General features: G+C 40.5%; 1 protein-coding gene across 1 annotated transcript in view; it reads right to left on the minus strand.

The window, feature by feature from the left end:
• SLC25A32 (solute carrier family 25 member 32) overlaps positions 1–18,240 on the minus strand; it is a 56,769-nt gene that overhangs the window by 2,811 nt on the left and 35,718 nt on the right. The window contains exons 2-6 of the mRNA XM_061172272.1: positions 10,624–10,774; positions 8,705–8,790; positions 7,240–7,400; positions 6,749–6,862; positions 6,277–6,422 (exon numbers count right to left, since the gene is read on the minus strand). Of these exons, the coding sequence (XP_061028255.1) occupies positions 6,277–6,422; positions 6,749–6,862; positions 7,240–7,400; positions 8,705–8,790; positions 10,624–10,774 (658 nt within the window). The remainder of the gene's footprint in view (positions 1–6,276; positions 6,423–6,748; positions 6,863–7,239; positions 7,401–8,704; positions 8,791–10,623; positions 10,775–18,240) is intronic.

The raw sequence follows: 18,240 nt of genomic DNA on the forward strand, positions 1-18,240 counted from the left end.
GGGTCATAAAAGATCTTGCTGCGATTTATGTCAAAGAGTGTTTTTCCTATGTTTTCCTCTAAGAGTTTTATAATGTCTGGTCTTACATTTAGGTCTTTAATCCATTTTGAGTTTATTTTTGTGTATGGTGTTAGGGAGTGTTCTAATGTCATTCTTTTACATGTAGTTGTCCAGTTTTCCCAGCACCACTTATTGAAGAGGCTGTCTCTTCTCCATTGTATATTCTTGCCTCCTTTGTCATAGATTAGGTGACCATAGGTGCGTGGGTTTATCTCTGGGCTTTCTATCCTGTTCCATTGATCTATATTTGTGTTTTTGTGCCAGTACCATACTGTCTTGATTACTGTAGCTTTGTAGTATAGTCTGAAGTCAGGGAGCCTGATTCCTCCAGCTCCATTTTTCTTCCTCAAGATTGCTTTGGCTATTAGGGGTCTTTTGTGTTTCTATACAAACTGTAAAACTTTTTGTTCTAATTCTGTGAAAAATGCCATTGGTAGTTTGACAGGGATTGCACTGAATCTGTAGATTGCTTTGCGTAGTATAGTCATTTTCACAATGTTGATTCTTCCAATCCAAGAACATGGTATATCTCTCCATCTGTTTGTATCATCTTTGATTTCTTCCATTAGTGTCTTTTTTTTTTTTTAAGACTGTTTGGAATTTATTCTCTTAAATAAGAACGGTAACATTTGTTAAAAAAAATTAAAAGTACAACACCTTAGTTTCACAGTAATGGAAAAACAAAGTTACACAATTAAATAAAAACTCACAAAGAAACACACCAAAACTCACAACAGCACAGGTTAAAAACAAAGGCAAACGCAAGGCTTCATGGCAGGAAGCCTGGAGGTGGACAGGCACACCGTTCCTGGCACAGCTCTGGCCTCTGTACCATGCCTGGGGACCCGCCTGCTGCCCTCCACCCCAAGCCTAATGGACCAGGAAAAGTGGGGTGCAGAATCCCTTAATTCACTGGTCACGCCTTCAAGGCCATGCTGAGGCCCCTTTCTGGAGAGACTAAGGATTCCACTGTCCTACAGACATACTAAACACCAAGAGACAGCAGGGAGCTGTGGTAACAGAGCTGGGGTGGGGGGAGGGGGCAAACACAGGCCTGAAAGCAAAGCGGTCCCCTGGGGTTCCTGAGCAAGAGCCCTGCTCCCCTGGTTTGTCTAAGTCACCTTTCTGGGGTTGGGAGTGTGCACTGCTCACTTTCTGAGACACTTGCCCCTGCGGTCCCCACCTCCCCCAGGGTGCCTGGCTACTCTGCTCTCTCCAAACCCCGACCGGAACACTAAGCCAGGTCAGTGGCACAGTCCCCAATGTAAACCAGAACCAAGGAACAAGAAGCTTGGGAAAAAACTTCACTAGTATTGTTATTATTATTTAGGGCACAATACATAAACGTGTACTTGTATATATGAAACTAAACCAGTACAAACATATGTGTGTATATATGTAAATGTTCACACAACACCATCTACTTTGACTCTTGGGGTAGGGTTGGGGAGGGAAGCTGGATTCGGAATTCTCTTTGCTTTTCTAATAGGCTTCCCAGAAATGCCTATAAGAGAAGAGGGCTTGGGAAGCAGTGGGAAGATCTCATAACTTCCTCCTGATGGCAGGAACCCAGGATTGTACCGCGTGGCTAGTCTAGCTGGTGTGGGAAACGCCTGCATTTCCTAATGGCTCATTCAGCATCCAAACTATGGAACCCAAAGGTGACCATGCAAGTGACCACGGGCATGCACCAGTCACAGCGAGGCAGCCTTTTATGCTAAGATCATCTTTCCATAAGACGACAGACAACGAAGTCTTTCTCCCATCCTATGTCTGTGACCTGTACTGGAAGCAATGCTCTTCTGTTCCCTATGATACCCCAAGCCTGTACACTTCAGTTTTGGTTACCCACTATGTGAGGTGTAAAGGGGGTTCCTCTGGATGAAAAAAAGGATCTAAAAACCTTCAACCAAGGGTCTTGTATTCAACGGGAAAACATCCCACTGGGGGTTTTCTTTCTCTGCCTGTTGTTATCCAAATGTTTCCTCAAGTCAGGGAAGGTATGATGAGGCCAGGGTAAGAAAATCTGCGCCAGGTCCACTGACCTGCAGCAGAAATATAAGAAGCTTTTGAAACAAAGCATTTACTGATTTTGAGAACAGAAAAGAGGGTTTCTACATTAAAAGCACATTACAAACATAGATGCTAAACCAGGCAGCAGCTGTAGGCCAGGTTGCCAGAGACAGATGATGCTGGACTAGATTCTAACTTGCGGGTTGTGTTTGTGTTTTTGGCAACAGCAGTCATTTTGGTGTAAGAGGAGAAGAACATAAGGGAAAAGAGGGAAATGCCCATCAGTGTCTTAGTTTTCTGAGTACAGGTCTTTTTGTCTCCTTAGGTAGGTTAATTCCTAGGTATTTTATTCTTTTTGTTGCAGTGGTAAATGGGATTGTTTCCTTAATTTCACTTTCTGATCTTTCGTTGTTAGTGTATAGGAATTCAAGAGATTTCTGTGCATTAATTTTGTATCTTGCAACCTTACCAAATTCACTGATTAGTTCTAGTAGTTTTCTGGTGGCATCTTTAGGATTATCTATGTATAGTATCATGTCATCTGCAAACAATGACAATTTCACTTCTTTTCCAATTTGTATTCCTTTTATTTCTTTTTCTTCTCTGATTCCGTGGCTAGGACTTCCAATACTATGTTGAATAATAGTGGTGAGAGTGCACATCCTTGTCTTGTTCCTGATCGTAGAGGAAATGCTTTCAGTTTTTCACCATTGAGAATGATGTTTGCTGTGGGTTTGTTGTATATGGCCTTTATTATGTTGAGGTAGGGTCCCTCCATGCCCACTTTCTGAAGAGTTTTTAAATCATAAATGGGTGTTGAATTTTGTCAGAAGCTTTTTCTGCATCTATTGAGATGATCGTATGGTTTCTACTCTTTAATTTGTTAATATGGTGTATCACAATGACTTGCCGATATTGAAAAATCCTTGCATCCCTGGGGTAAATCCCACTTGATCATGGTGTATGATCCTGTTAATGTATTGCTGGATTTGAATTGCTAGTATTTTGTTGAGGATTTCTGCATCTATGTTCATCAGTGATATTGGTCTGTAGTTTTCTTTTTTTGTGATATCTTTGTCTGGTTTTGGGATCAGGGTGATGGTGGCCTCATAGAATGAGTTTGGGAGTGTCCCTTCCTCTGCAATTTTCTGGAAGAGTTTGAGAAGGATGGGTGTTAGCTCTTCTCTAAATGTTTGATAGAATTCGCCTGTGAAGCCATCTGGTCCTGGACTTTTGTTTGTTGGAAGATTTTTAATTACAGTTTCAATTTCATTACTTGTGATTGATCTGTTTATATTTTCTAATTCTTCCTAGTTCAGTCTTGGAAAGTTGTACCTTTCCAAAAATTTGTCCATTTCTTCCAGGTTGTCCATTTTATTGGCATAGAGTTGCTTGTAATAGTTTCTTATGATCCTTTGTATTTCTGCAGTGTCTGTTGTAACTTCTCCTTTTTCATTTCTAATTTTATTGACTTGAGTCCTCTCCCTTTTTTTCTTGATGAGTCTGGCTAAAGGTTTATCAATTTTGTTTATCTTCTCAAAGAACCAACTTTTAGTTTTATTGATCTTTGCTATTGTTTTCTACATTTCTATTTCATTTATTTCTGCTCTGATCTTTATGATTTCTTTCCTTCTCCTAACTGGGTTTTCTTTGTTCTTCTTTTTCTAGTTGCTTTGGGCATAAGGTTAGATTGAGATTTTTGTTTCTTGAGGTGAGACTGAATTGCTATAAACTTCCCTCTTAGAACTGCTTTTGCTGTGTCCCACAGGTTTTGGGTCATCGTGTTTTCGTTGTCATTTGTTTCTAGGTATTTTTAAATTTCCTCTTTGATTTCTTCAGTGATCTCTTGGTTATTTAGTAACGTATTGTTTAGCCTCCATGTGTTTGTGTTGTTTACAGTTTTTTTCCTATAATTGATTTCTAATCTCATAGCGTTGTGGTTGGAAAAGATGCTTGATACAACTTCAATTTTCTTAAATTTTCCGAGGCTTGATTTGTGACACAAGATGTGATCTATCCTGGAGAGTGTTCCATGTGCACTTGAGAAGAAAGTGTATTCTTCCGCTTTCAGATGGAATGTCCTATAAATATCAATTAAGTCTATCTGGTCTATCCTGTCATTTAAAGCTTGTGTTTCCTTATTTATTTTTAGTCTGGATGATCTGTCCATTGGTGTAAATGGGGTGTTAAAGCCCCCACTATTATTGTGTTACTGTCGATTTCTCATTTTATGGCTGTTAGTGTTTGCCATATGTATTGAGGTGCTCCTATGTTGGGTGCATATATATTTATAATTGTTATATCTTCTTCTTGGATTAATCCCTTGATCATTATGTAGTGCCCTTATCTCTTATAAGAGTCTTTATTTTAAAGTCTATTTTTTCTGAAATGAGTATTGCTACTCCAGCTTTCCTGTGATTTCCATTTGCATGGAATATCTTTTTCCATCCCCTCGCTTTCAGTCTGTACGTGTCCCTAGGTCTCAAGTGGGTCTCTTGTAAAAACAGCGTATATATGGGTCTTGTTTTTGTATCCATTCAGCCAGTTTGTGTCTTTTGGTTGGAGCATTTAATTCATTTACATTTAAGGTGATTATCGATATATATGTTCCTATTACCATTTTCTTAATTGATTTGGGTTTGTTTTTGTGGGTCTGTTTCTTCTTTGGTGTTTCCTGCCTAGAGAAGTTCCTTTAGCATTTGTTGTAAAGCTGGTTTGGTGGTGCTGAATTCTCTTAGCTTTTGCTTGTCTGTAAAGCTTTTGATTTCTCCATGGAATCTGCATGAGATCCTTGCTGGGTAGAGTAATCTTGGTTGTAGGTTCTTCCCTTTCATCACTTTAAGTATATCATGCCACTCCCTTCTGGCTTGTAGAGTTTCTGCTGAGAAATCAGCTGTTAACCTTATGGGAGTTCCCTTGTAGGTTATTTGTCGTTTTTCCCTTGCTGCTTTGAATAATTTTTCTTTGTCTTTAATATTTGCCAATTTGATTACTATGTGTCTCGGCGTGTTTCTCCTTGGGTTATCCTGCCTGGGACTCTCTGTGCTTCCTGGATTTGGGTGGTTATTTCCTTTCCCACGTTAGGGAAGTTTTCTACTATAATCTCTTCAAATATTTTCTCGGGTCCTTTCTCTCTCTCTTCTCCTTCTGGGACCTCTATAATGCGAATGTTGGTGCGTTTAATGTTGTCCCAGAGGTCTCTTAGGTTGTCTTCATTTCTTTTCATTCTTTTTTCTTTATTCTGCTCCTTGGCAGTTATTTCCACCATTCTACCTTCCAGCGCACTTATTCGCTCTTCTGTCTCAGTTGTTCTGCTATTGATTCCTTCTAGTGTATTCTTCATTTCAGTTATTGTGTTGTTCATCACTGTTTGTTTGTTCTTTAGTTCTTCCAGGTCTTGGTTAAACATTTCTTGTATTTTCTCCATTCTATCTCGGAGATTTTGGATATCTTTAGTATCATTACTCTGAATTCTTTTTCAGGTAGGTTGCCTATTTCCTCTTCATTTATTTGGTCTTGTAGGTTTTTACTTTGCTCCTTCGTTTGTAACATTTTTTTGTTGTCTCGCTTTTTTTGATGGGTGGGGCTGTGTTCCTGCCTTACTGGTTGTTTGGCCTGAGGTGTCTAGCACTGGAGTTTGCAGGCAGTTGGGTAGAGCTGGGTCTTGGTGCCAAGATGAGGACCTCCAGGAGACCTCACCCTGATTAATATTCCCTGGGGTCTGGTTGCTCGGGGGCTCCTCTCATCCCCTTAGGTGTCTGTGGTCCCCCACCAGTGCCTGGCAGGTGTCCTAGTTGTGAGGAGTCACAAACTCCGTGTCCTCCTAGTCTGCCATCTTGACTCCACCCCCCCCTTGGGGCCTTCTTAATTCTATTAAATTAGGTTTTTTATGACTTCCTATGTTCAATGCCATTCAAATATTTTATAACACCTACATTTTAATTAATTTGTCAAGGTACTTTCACACATCTCATTTGATTTTTATAAACAACTCTGTCAACCTAGATATTCAAATTTTATAAATGAAGAAGTCAAGGCTCATGGTTTTCTATGGCGTAAATGGGATATGGGGAGGAAGGGTCCATCAGCCATGTTTTCACCACAGACACTGGTCCTTTCTATAAAACTAATGATGTCAACTGGACGGTTTAAGATTTACAAGGTACCTCCTAAGAGCCATTTTGATATACCACATACTCTTACCTCCATGTCTTTGTGATTACATCCAATACACCATTGTAAAACATGTGTTGATCCTGCAGACGAGCTCTTACAACTTGGTATGGGTATGTTGCTGCCACAGCAAATATTTTGGATAATGCTGCAACTGATATATATTCTACTGTGCTCTAAAATGACAACAGAAAACATTTGTTTTTCTTTAGGTAGGGTTTCTTTAAAAATATAGAAGTAAAATTTACATAGGGAAACCAACACTGAAGTGGATCCACATGTGAAAAATACTGTTTCCCCTCTTGAAACAAGGTCTGTGCAATGGGATTCTATTTTTTACAGTTGTGTGCCATTATCCTGTAAAGTATTTAACTATAAATTAAATTAGTGGCAAAATCGGTACTTATCATCATAGCAATACTACCAAAGTAAACGTGACAAAATTTCCATCTATTAAATGCCCATAAAAATAAATACAGTGTTTTTTCAAGTATCACCTTACCAACTGTGCTTCTGGTAATCTATTGGTATGTTGGTTGTATTTCAATTTCAACAATTCATATGCCATAAACTGAAGGGCACCATGTGATGTTCCAAACAGCCCAGGAATAAACCCCTAGAAAGGAACAAGTGAAGAAAAATAAATAAATAAATAAATAAACTAAGCAAGTTTCCAAGGGACCACAGCTTCCGGGGAGGGGAGTAAGGAATGAGTAACCTCAGTGTGTGACTTAGAGAAATGGTTACTCAACAAAGTTTTATTTTAGACAGTCCTTCTCACACCCACCAGTGTCATGATGATACTTCTTATGGTAATGAGGATAAACAATTTAAAGTACAATTTCAATACAGATTTCGGTTGTCATTAAATTGTTCCTTGCCTAAGTCTGGTTTCTTTTCAGGACTGAGTACAGGTCATTCAGAACTCAGACAATAGAGCCAAGGGAAATTACAATTGTCAGCTATTAAAATATATTGATAATAATTCATTACCTTATACAATCCACGCACACCTTCATACTTATATATTTTCAAAAGTGTATCAAACATTCCTTTATATTGCCGCTGTGAGGCATTAACAACACCATCATACTGTAACATAAGGCGAGTTTTTGTTACCCATAATGGGTTGGTAATGCAGAGGGTCATGGCTCCTGAAATCAGATTTAAATAATATTACTCAGCATACAGGCACTTTCTCACTTCTGACAAGCTGAATTAAGAACAGTCCATTTATATAAAGAATGGGGCTGTACCTGCAACAGCAAGGTGTGGTCCCTTAGGCACAGACCTAGGGTTAATGGGTAGACATAGTTTTTGGTGGTCTTAAATAGTTTTTGGTGGTCTTAAAATGTTCCCCATGTGGTTAGTGAGAAATAAATTTTAAAAGGTGATGAAAATGTGAAACACTTTCCCTTTGAGGTGTGAGGGTAGCAAAGATGTCCTGGCTCCTAAACAAAGTGGCCTAGTGTGGAGAACAGACCAAGGTCCTGGGAAGCAGATGCTGATAAGGAGATACATATACTTAGGAGGAGGACACAGTACAACCCAGAGGGGCTGAAGATTAGGGGAAAAGGACCAGCAATCCAGCACCTCAATCATCTGTGCATGTGCACACGTATACCCACCCCAACTTTATCACACTCTTCCTCAAACCCACTCAAAGTACCCATGACACCTCAAAAATTAAATAACTATGTAATATCAAAAGAAATATTTACATTCTTTACAGAGAGTGATGATTTTGTTAAAAAAAAATTCAAATGGTTAAGTTTCTCATTTGCCAAGTTTCCTCAGTAGTCCTTTATTCAACAAGTATTTATGGAGTCCTATTGTGAGTCAGGTCTCTGCTAGCAGCTAGGTATTCAAAATGAGCACGATAATTCTTGCCTTAAAAAACAATCAGTAAACATTAAGAAACCAAGGTGGGGAATTCCCTGGCGGTCCAGTGGATTCAGCACTTTCTCTGCTGAGGACCTGGGTTCAATCCCTGGTTAGGAAACTAAGATCCCACAAGCCGTGCAGCATGGCCAAAAAAAAAAAAACAAAAAACAAGGTAACAAGGTACCAAAGTAGGAGTTAAAAGACTTGTGAGTCCTACTTTGTTTTTCCTTCTGAATATTATACATACATGAGGCAATTAAACAAGACTATTAAATTGTTTAATGTGAAAACTGAAATCATATTTTAATGGAAAAAACACTATACCAAATCATCTTAAATCATTAGAGAGTCATAACCTTTCTAAATATTACACCCTTTGTGACAAGTAAAATTCTTGAAATCTATCCAGAGTAATCCATCAGAATACTTGCCTTCTAAGAAATTTCATGTGATAACTGATTAGTATAGTTAGATGAGCATATTTAAACTCAGGTGTTCATAGGAAAAAAGGCAAATAAAGAAAAGTGAAAATCAAGTTGGAAGTTGACGTTTTATATTTCAAACACTACCTTACCAGCTTCAGCAGCTGAGACGAGATATTCTGTTGCCTCTAACCTCTCAGCTCTTCCTTCTGTCTTATATGATTTGATGGCATTGTAACTAAAAGAATTAAACATGAACAGTTGGATAAATATTTGAATGGGTGCCATAAAGCAGTAAATTCTATTTTAAAGTGTGGGTAACTTAAAAATACCTCAAAAGTAGAAGTCAATGCATAATCCAACTACAAAACAAGACCTTTTTCAAATAATGGATTTACTGGAAATGGTTTACTGTAAGACTATACCATCTCTCCCCCCAAATATGTAGGCTGGCAATACATACGTAAAATATTTTCATCACATGTTCAACCATTAATAAAAACAGCAAACAGGAAAACTGGAAGGGGGAGGGTGTACTGGTGCAGCAATTCGGCAGACAAAAAAGGGGCAGCTAACTATTACGTTCAGATACTGTGGCTGGCAATTCTGATACATAAAACACTCCACGGATCCCACCTAACAGATCAACAAGGACCACAGTGGCACACAAGAAATCATAACAAAAGATAACACAAACAGTATCATGAGAGATTCAGGAACTATTACTGAGATCAGAGAAGGCTTTGTGTAGGAGGTAACACTGAGCCAGGTATGGAGAGACAGGTGCAGTTTCAATAGGGAAACACAAGCATGAGCAAAAGTTATAGGGGTGGATGGGAAGACAGGGCAAACTGAGCTACACTTGAGTGGCACACTGACATTTACGCTTTACTTGGCAGAAAACAGCCACAAAATGCTTCTGAGTAAGGGAGTTAAATCACCTTTTTTGTCAAACTCCAATTTCCACTTTCCTCCAGGAAGAAGACTTCAACTAAATAAATCTTTCCAAACTTGACCAATCCATTCTATCATAAAACAAGTATACTGTTTTATGATAATTTCAACACATAAACCTTACATGGCTTGCCCTTAGAAACTCTCTTTAAAGAACCCACACAGCTCTGAAATTATTAACATAATAAATTTTATACATATGGTTTCACCCATCTAGGAATGTCTTACAACTGAAAATAGGAAAAACATTTAAACGATATTAAGGCTGATTTTTATTTTGATTTCACTTAGGAAATATTTTAAGGTTGGTTTGTATACTGCCATAAGATTATGAGAGATCAAGTAAAATGTAAGACAAAAAAGAGAAGAAGGCAAATATACCAGGTATTGGTGTTTTCCTAAAAATGCCATGTATTAAAACAAAAGCCTCCCCATTCATGGATTCAGTTTCAGATATCAGAGGCAAGCTCAGAGCAGCACCCACTCCTCCAGTGCAGTGTGATAATACTTTGTTTCCATGCCCTTGTACACTCAACAACTTGAATATGGCTGCCACAGGTGCTTTCTGTGGCTTCTTCAGTAAGCATCCAATAGCAGTTATTACAAACGGTGATGATACCTGACAGTGAAGGAGTGAGGAAATGAATGAGCTACAAAGATGAAGGAGCAGGTCAAATAGGAGGTAAGAAAGAACATGCCTTAGACTCTTTCAGTCATGCACTGGCTTTGGCTTTCTGTTCCCATAGGGCTATCCTGTGATACATGTTCTTATGAGGACTCCAAGATCTGTCCTCTTCTGCTTTTCCAACTTCATTATGAATCAATGTATTTTGGGAAGCCACCTTCCTGAATCCATCTCACAGAAATGGCTTCTGGAAGAGTGTTTCTCCATCTCATCCTTTTACCTTCTTATTAATAACTTTTTTCCAGACTAAATGCCTCTGATAATAGCTTACAGAGAATGAGACTAATATGCCATTTTGCTCTTTCTACCCCTTCCAATTCAGAGAAACTGATTAAATGACTCACCTTGCTTCACCAACTGATTTTTTAAAAAATCATTAAAAACATAAATTCCTTTTTATTTACTACTGTAAAATCTCCCAGACCTACTCACAAGAAAAAGTAGAGTCCCCAGGATAAGCCTGCACCCCACACATTTGGGGTTACTCCTTGGTAAAGTCCCCGTAGTCCATCAAGTTTCCAAATGGTGGTCAAGCAATGCAAAACTCCTTTATATTTCGGTCTCAGTTCCAATCCATCACTCACTGCAGTAAAGGATACACAGAGTTAGGTGGGAGCAAAGTTCTAGCTCTGAATTACATATAAACATATAGATATCACACAATCAATCACAGAAAGGAGGTAAATTCAAAAGAAAAAATTTTTTGGTAGATACAATTATTTTCCAGGATTTGATATTTTTAAATTAATAAATTCATATATTTATCTAAGTTTTAAGTGTGTAGTATACCCTCAATAAAAACTTGGATAAAGATGTGAGGAAAGTTCTAAATTAATAAAACATGATAGGGTAAAACAAAAACTGATACTACACACATTCTATGTTACTTAAATAAGAAGAATTCAAATCTGTTTTGGAAGTTTAAAAGACAATGCTTATTTTAAATAACTTCTATTTCATGAAAGACTCCACAAACCAATAAGAGATTGAAAAAAGTTTGTACTATAGGGTTAATATATCTAATTTACAAAAAGGATTCACAAATCAATAAGAAAATGACAAACAGCCTCTAAAAAACTTATGGGCAAATTACATAAACTATCAATTCACAGAAATGGAACAGAATGGAGAGCCCAGAAATAAACCCACCCACTTATGGTCAATTAATCTATGACAAAGGAAGTAAGAATATACAATGGAGAAAAGACAGTCCCTTCAGTAAGTGTGCTGGGAAAACCAGACAGCTACATGTAAAAGAATGAAATTACAACATCTCTAACACCATATACAAAACTAAACTCAAAATGGATTAAAGAACTAAATGTAATACCAGATACCATAAAACTCCTAAAGGAAAATATAGGCAGAACACTCTTTGACATAAAATTGTAGCAACATTTTTTTGAATCTGTCTCCTAAAACAAAGGAAATAAAAGCAAAAACAAACAAATGGGACCTAATTAAACTTAAAAGCTTTTGCACAGCAAAGGAAACCATCGATGAAACGAAAAGACAACCTACCAAATGCGAGAAAATATTTGCAAATGATATGACCGATAAGCGGTTAATATCCAACATGTATAAACAGCTCCTATAACTCAACATCAAAAAACAAACAACCCATGGCACAGGGGCTGGGTGCTGAAACACGGGCTGCAGCAAACAAACTGGGAGAGAGGACTGGGGTTGGCTGTGCAGAGACTGCCCAAAGGGACTGAAGTGTGGTCTGGGCCACAACAGGGTGTGTGTAGGGTGCAGCCCAGATCTGCCATAAAAGCCCCATTGTTAACACACACACACACACACACGAAGTGAGGGGTGGGGCCCCGCCATAGCAGCCTCATTCTCAGTGTGCTCACAGCAGGTGCAACTCCGCTTCTAGGAGCTCTGGGAGTGCACAAGTGCCCACACGCAGAGATGAGGCTAAAATCTGAGCAGATTCCCAATGCTGGAGACTTCAGAAGCAGGGCTGAAATCTGAGCCATGTCCCAGCAGCTGTGTGGATTTATGCTGCTGGGGCTCTGAAAGTGTAGTGCCTGTGGGATATTGGAGCATATTACTGGCACTGGAGCAGGTCTGGTGTTAGCACTGGTGGGCTTTGTGGGCACTTGCATGTGGAGGTGGGGCTGGGGTCTGGGCTGATTCCATAGCTCTCATGGGCAGATCCCCATGCTGGACTTCAGTGGCTCTGTGCTGGCGGCTTTGTGAGCACAGCACCTGAGGGACATCCTGGCCGATTGCCTGCATTCCCAAGGCTGAGGGCAGTGCCAACAACACTGTACTTTGTGAGCTCACACAAGTGACACCACAGAGTGCATCTCCTGGTGGACAGCTCCTGAGGAGGAATACTCAGCGGCTCCTATCCCAGCAGGAGCAATCCAGTCCCACCTACCTCACACTGTAGCTTAGAATTGAATGTGGGGCCTTCTACTCCAACAACTGGGGAGCAGACCCTGCCCCTGACAGGGCTGTGACAACCACAGAGCAAACATGAGGTCCCGTTCATGATCCAGTGCAGGCTCTGGTTACCACAACAACAATCACACCCCCTCTCAAAGGGATAACAGCCAGCACACACTGAGAAAAGAAGCAGCAGGCATCCATACTAAAAACAGCCCTTGCACCAAAAATATTAGACTCATGCAGGCTACATAGGGATGCTCCCACATAAAAACAGCCTTTCAAGACCACAGTAGATAACTGTTTTTCCTAAACTCATAGTCAGAGAAATATAAATAAAATGAAGAAACAGAGAAACCACTTGCAACTAAAAGATCAAGAGACTTCCCCCGAAAGAACAATGAAATAGCCCTTGCCAGTCTACTAGACCTTGAGTTCAAAAAGGAGGTAATAAAAATACTGAAGGAATTAAGCAAGGATACCAACAGAAATGCAGATTACTGTAAAAATGACATAGAAACTATAAAGAGGAGCCAACTAAAATTAGAAAACTCATTTGCCAAGAAGAAAGCTGAACTAAAGGCAATAAATAGCAAACTGAATAATGCAAAAAACAAATAAGTGATCTGGAAGAAAGAATAATGAAAATCACCCAATCAGAACAAAAGACAGAAAGACACATGAAAACAATATGTGAGACCTATGGGATCATTTAAAGCATGGCAATCTATGCATAATAGGGATCCCAGAAGGAGAAGAAAGAGAAAAGGTGATCAAAAATGTATTTGAAGAAATTATGGCTGAAAACTTCCCAAACCTAAAGAAGGAAACAGATATCCAGGTACAGGAAGCACAGATGGTCCCAAACAAGATGAACCCAAACAGACCTACACCAAGACATATTATAATTAAAACAGCAAAAGTTAAAGAGAAAAAAGTTGATTACAAGGGAACTCCTGTAAGGCTATCAGCTGATTTTTCTACAGAAATGCTGCAGCCCAGAAGGGAATGGCAAGATATATTCAAAGTCTTGAAAGGGAAAAACGTGCAACCTAGGATACTCTACCCAGTGGGATTATTGTTTAAAATAGAAGGAGAGATAAACAATTTCTCAGACAAGCAAAAACTAAAAGAATACAGCAGGGCTTCCCTGGTGGCACAGTGGTTGAGAGTCTGCCTGCCGATGCAGGGGACACGGGTTCGAGCCCTGGTCTGGGAGGATCCCACATGCCACGGATGCAACTAGGCCCGTGAGCCACAATTGCTGAGCCTGCGCGTCTGGAGCCTGTGCTCCGCAACAAGAGAGGCCGCGACAGTGAGAGGCCCGCGCACCGCGATGAAGAGTGGTCCCCGCTTGCCACAACTAGAGAAAGCCCTCGCACAGAAACGAAGACCCAACACAGCCATAAATAAATAAATAAATAAATAAATAAATAAAAATTAAAAAAAAAAAGAATACAGCAATACTAAACCTATGCTAAAAGAAATATTGAAAGGTCTTCTCTAAATAGAAAACAAGCAAGAATCTATAAGAAAGAGAATCACAAGTGGAAAGTAAATCATTTAAATAAGATAAATGTTTTTTGTGAAAGCAATTATAACTATAAACAGATAAACATGAAGATGTAAAAGAGGCCATCAAAATCATAAAATGTGGGGAAGGGGAGTAAGAAAACATAGATTTCTTTTTTTTTAAGAATGTTTGAACTTATATGACTATGAGTCTAAAGCAGGTATATAGTAATGGGTTAATGTACTTGAAAACCAGGGTAACCACAAATCAAAAACACAACAGGTTCACAAAAACCAAAAAGAACTCGTGCATAATTTTTAAACCAAAAAAGTAGAAAGAAAAAGAAACAGAGAAGAAATACAAAATCAACTGGAAAACAAGGTTTAAAATTGGAATAAATCCCTATCTATCAATATTTACCTTAAATGTTCATGAAGTAAATGCTCAAATCAAAAGACAGAGTGGCAGATTGGATTAAAAAAACAAAAGCCTCCAATATACTGCCCACTTTAGAGCGAAGGACACACATAGATTGCAAGTGAGGGGATAGGGACTTCCCTGGTGAGGCAGTGTTTAAGAATCCGCCTGCCAATGCAGGGGACATGGGTTCGATCCCTGGTCTGGGAAGAACCCGCATGTCGCGGAGTAACTAAACCCGTGCACCACAACTACTGAGCCCATGCGCCACAACTACTGAAGCCCGTGTGCCTAGAGCCTGTGCTCCGCAACAAGAGAAGCCACTGAAATGAGAAGCCCATGCACCACAACAAAGAGTAGCCCCCACTTGCCACAACTAGAGAAAGCCTGCACGCAGCAACAAAGACCTGACACAGCCAAAAAAAAAAAAAGACAGGGGATAGAAAAAGATATTCATGCAAATGGAAATGACAAGAACAGGGTAGGAATACTCATATCAGACAAAATAGACTTTAAGACAAAGGCCACAAAGAAAGACAAAGAAGAACAGTATATAATGATAAAAACATCAATACAAGAAGAGGATATTCCACTCAATATATATGCAACCAATATGATCACCTAAATACATAAAACAAATACTAACAAAGAGAGAAATTGCTGGGAATAAAATAACAGTAGGAAACTTTAACACCCCACTGACGTCAATGGATAGATCTTCCAAATAGAAAATCAACAAGGCAACAGAAATACTAAATGATACAATAGAACAGGTAGACTTAATTGATATTTTCAGGACATTATATGCAAAAAAACCCCAGAATACACATTCTTTTCAAGCATGTGTACTTCAGAATACACACGGAACATTCCTTAGGATAAACCACATACAAGGACACAAAACAAGCCTCAACAAACTTAAGAGGATAGAAATTATTTCAAGGTCTGCGCTCTGGGCTCGACTGAGGCTCCCTGGCTGCTTGCGCTTTTCGCTCCTTCTCCAAGATGGTGGCAGTCAGCGCACTGAGGCAGGATCCGGGCGAGCCTAGTGAAGATTGCTTTGATGGTGATCACAGCTTTGAGGACATAGGACTAGCTGCTGGCTGAAGCCAACAAGAAAAGAAACGTTCTTACAAAGATTAAGGGAAGAGGAAGAAATCACTGCTCAGGTCAGGAATTCTTCCAAGAAGAGGTTAAAGGACAGTGAACTTTACTTCCTGGGGATGGACAAGCACAAGAAGAGGAAGCACTCCTCTGATGATTACTACTATGGAGGACAGTGATTCTTGTTCTGAGTGCTGATAAACCAGGGTGAAGGAGGAGAGAGGTGGAGGGCTGGTATTTTGGAGGATTCAGCATAGAAGAACAGTCTTCATTTGTGATACACCAGATATTTCGTCTTTGGAATCATCACAGAAGAAAAAGAAAAAGTCCAGCCCTCAATCTGCTGATACAACTATGGACCTGTTGAAAGGGATCACTTCCCCTCTGGCAAAAGACACCAAGCCCCCCAAAAAGACAGGAGAAAAGTCCTCCAGTTCTTCAAGCCATTCAGAGAGTAAAAAGGAACACCACAGGAAGAAAGTCAGCGGAAGCAATGGGGAGCTGTCCCTGGAGAATGGCGGTTCCCACAAATCCAAAAAAATGAAACCGCTCTATGTGAACACTGAGACACTGACCCTTTGGGAGCCTGATGGGTTAAAGATGAAACTTATTCTCTCATCAAAGGAGAAGGGAAGCAGCTCAGTTGATGAGGAGTCTTTTCAGTACCTCTCTCAACAAGCAACTGTGAAAAAATCCTCTAAGAAGTCAGCTTGAGATGAGCAAGGTGCTTTACTCCTAGGACACGAGTTACGGAGCTTTCTGAAAACAGCCTGGAAGAAGCACAAATCATTCTCAGATTCACGTTCGTCTCCTGGCCCTGAAGGCTATGGGTCTGATGCCTCCCAGTTCCCAGAATCCCACAGTGCTAACCTTGATCTTTCAGGGCTTGAACCTATTCTAGTAGAATCAGGCTCCTCCTCTGGCGGGGAGCTGGAGGCTGGGGAGTTAGTGATTGATGATTCTTACCGGGAAATCAAGAAGAAAAAGAAGTCAAAGAAGAGCAAAAAGAAGGACAAGGAGAAGCATAAAGAGAAGCGACACTCCAAGTCCAAGAGAAGGTCGGGACTTCATGCTGCTGCAGTGGGAGAGGTCCCAGCGCTGCCCGGCCCTCCGCCCAGCATCCCGTACACTGGAGCAGCTGCCCCTCCCCCACGTTTCCTGGCCTCCACACAGATAGGCACAGTGAGAAAAAAAAGAGAGGAGAAGGACAAAGAGAGAGAGGAGAAAAGCCAAAAAAAAAGAACATGTCGGCCTACCAGGTGTTCTTTAAGGAGTATCGTGTAACCATTGTGGCTGACCATCCAGGCACAGATTTTGGGGAACTGAGTAAAAAACTGGCTGAGGTGTGGAAGCAATTGCCAGAGAAGGACAAACTGATTTGGAAGCAAAAACCTCAGCATCTGCAACACAAACAGAACAAAGCAGAAGCTACAACTGTGAAAAGAAAAGCATCCGGCTCAGAAGGTTCCATGAAAGTGAAAGCTTCCTCTGCAGGAGTACTGTCACCCCGAAGAAATACCCACCCACCAACATGCTATTATTACCCGCCTCGCCAGACAAAGTCCCCGAGACAGAGCCTGTCAACGTGGCCGCTCATCTCCAGCTGTTGGGAGAGTCCCTGAGCCTCACTGGACACCACCTGCAGGAAACCGAGGGCATGGTGGCTGTGTCTGGCAGTTTGTCAGTGCTTCTGGATTCCATCATCTGTGTGCTTGGCCCCTTGGCGTGTGTGACCACACAACTACCTGAGCTGAATGGCTGTCCCAAACAGGTCTTGTCAAACACACTAAACCACATTGCTTACATCATGCCTGGACCGTGACAGCAAAGACTCCTGGGACAGAAACCTTATCTTGCCTGTTGCTGGCTTGTGTATATGTGACTGCTCCAGATCCCTTCACTGGCCTCTGGATGTAGGTTTAAAATTTTTACATATATGCATAACGTGTATATATATATGTATATATAATGTATAATATATACATAGGACTGTAACTACTTTGCTTTTAATAATTTTATGAAATGGCAAAGGTTTAGCCAAGAGGAAACCTTGGCATGAATATGGGCTTGGGATTATTTCTTCTCCTGTGGTGGATAAATCTGCCTTAAAAATCAACGTAGACCAGGGGAGGAACCAAGATGGCGGAGTAGAAGGACGTGCTCTCACTCCCTCTGGCGAGAACACCAGAATCACAACTAGCTGCCGGACAATCATCGACAGGAAGACACTGGAACTCACCAAAAAAGATACTCCACATCCAAAGACAAAGGAGAAGCCACAATGAGACGGTAGGAGGGGAGCAATCAGAGTAAAATCAAATCCCATAACTGGTGGGTGGGTGACTCACAGACTGGCGAACACTTATACCACAGAAGTCTACCCACTGGAGTGCAGGTTCTGAGCCCCACGTCAGGCTTCTCAACCTGGGGGTCCGGCAACGGGAGGAGGAATTCATAGAGAATCAGACTTTGAAGCCTAGTGGGAATTGATTGCAGGACTTCGACAGGACTGGGGGAAACAGAGACCCCACTCTTGGAGGGCGTACACAAAATAGTGTGTGCATCGGGACCCAGAGGAAGGAGCAATGACCCCGGGGGAGACTGAACCAGACCTA

The sequence above is a fragment of the Eubalaena glacialis genome, chromosome 17 (assembly GCF_028564815.1).
Source record: "Eubalaena glacialis isolate mEubGla1 chromosome 17, mEubGla1.1.hap2.+ XY, whole genome shotgun sequence".
NCBI lineage: Eukaryota > Metazoa > Chordata > Mammalia > Artiodactyla > Balaenidae > Eubalaena > Eubalaena glacialis.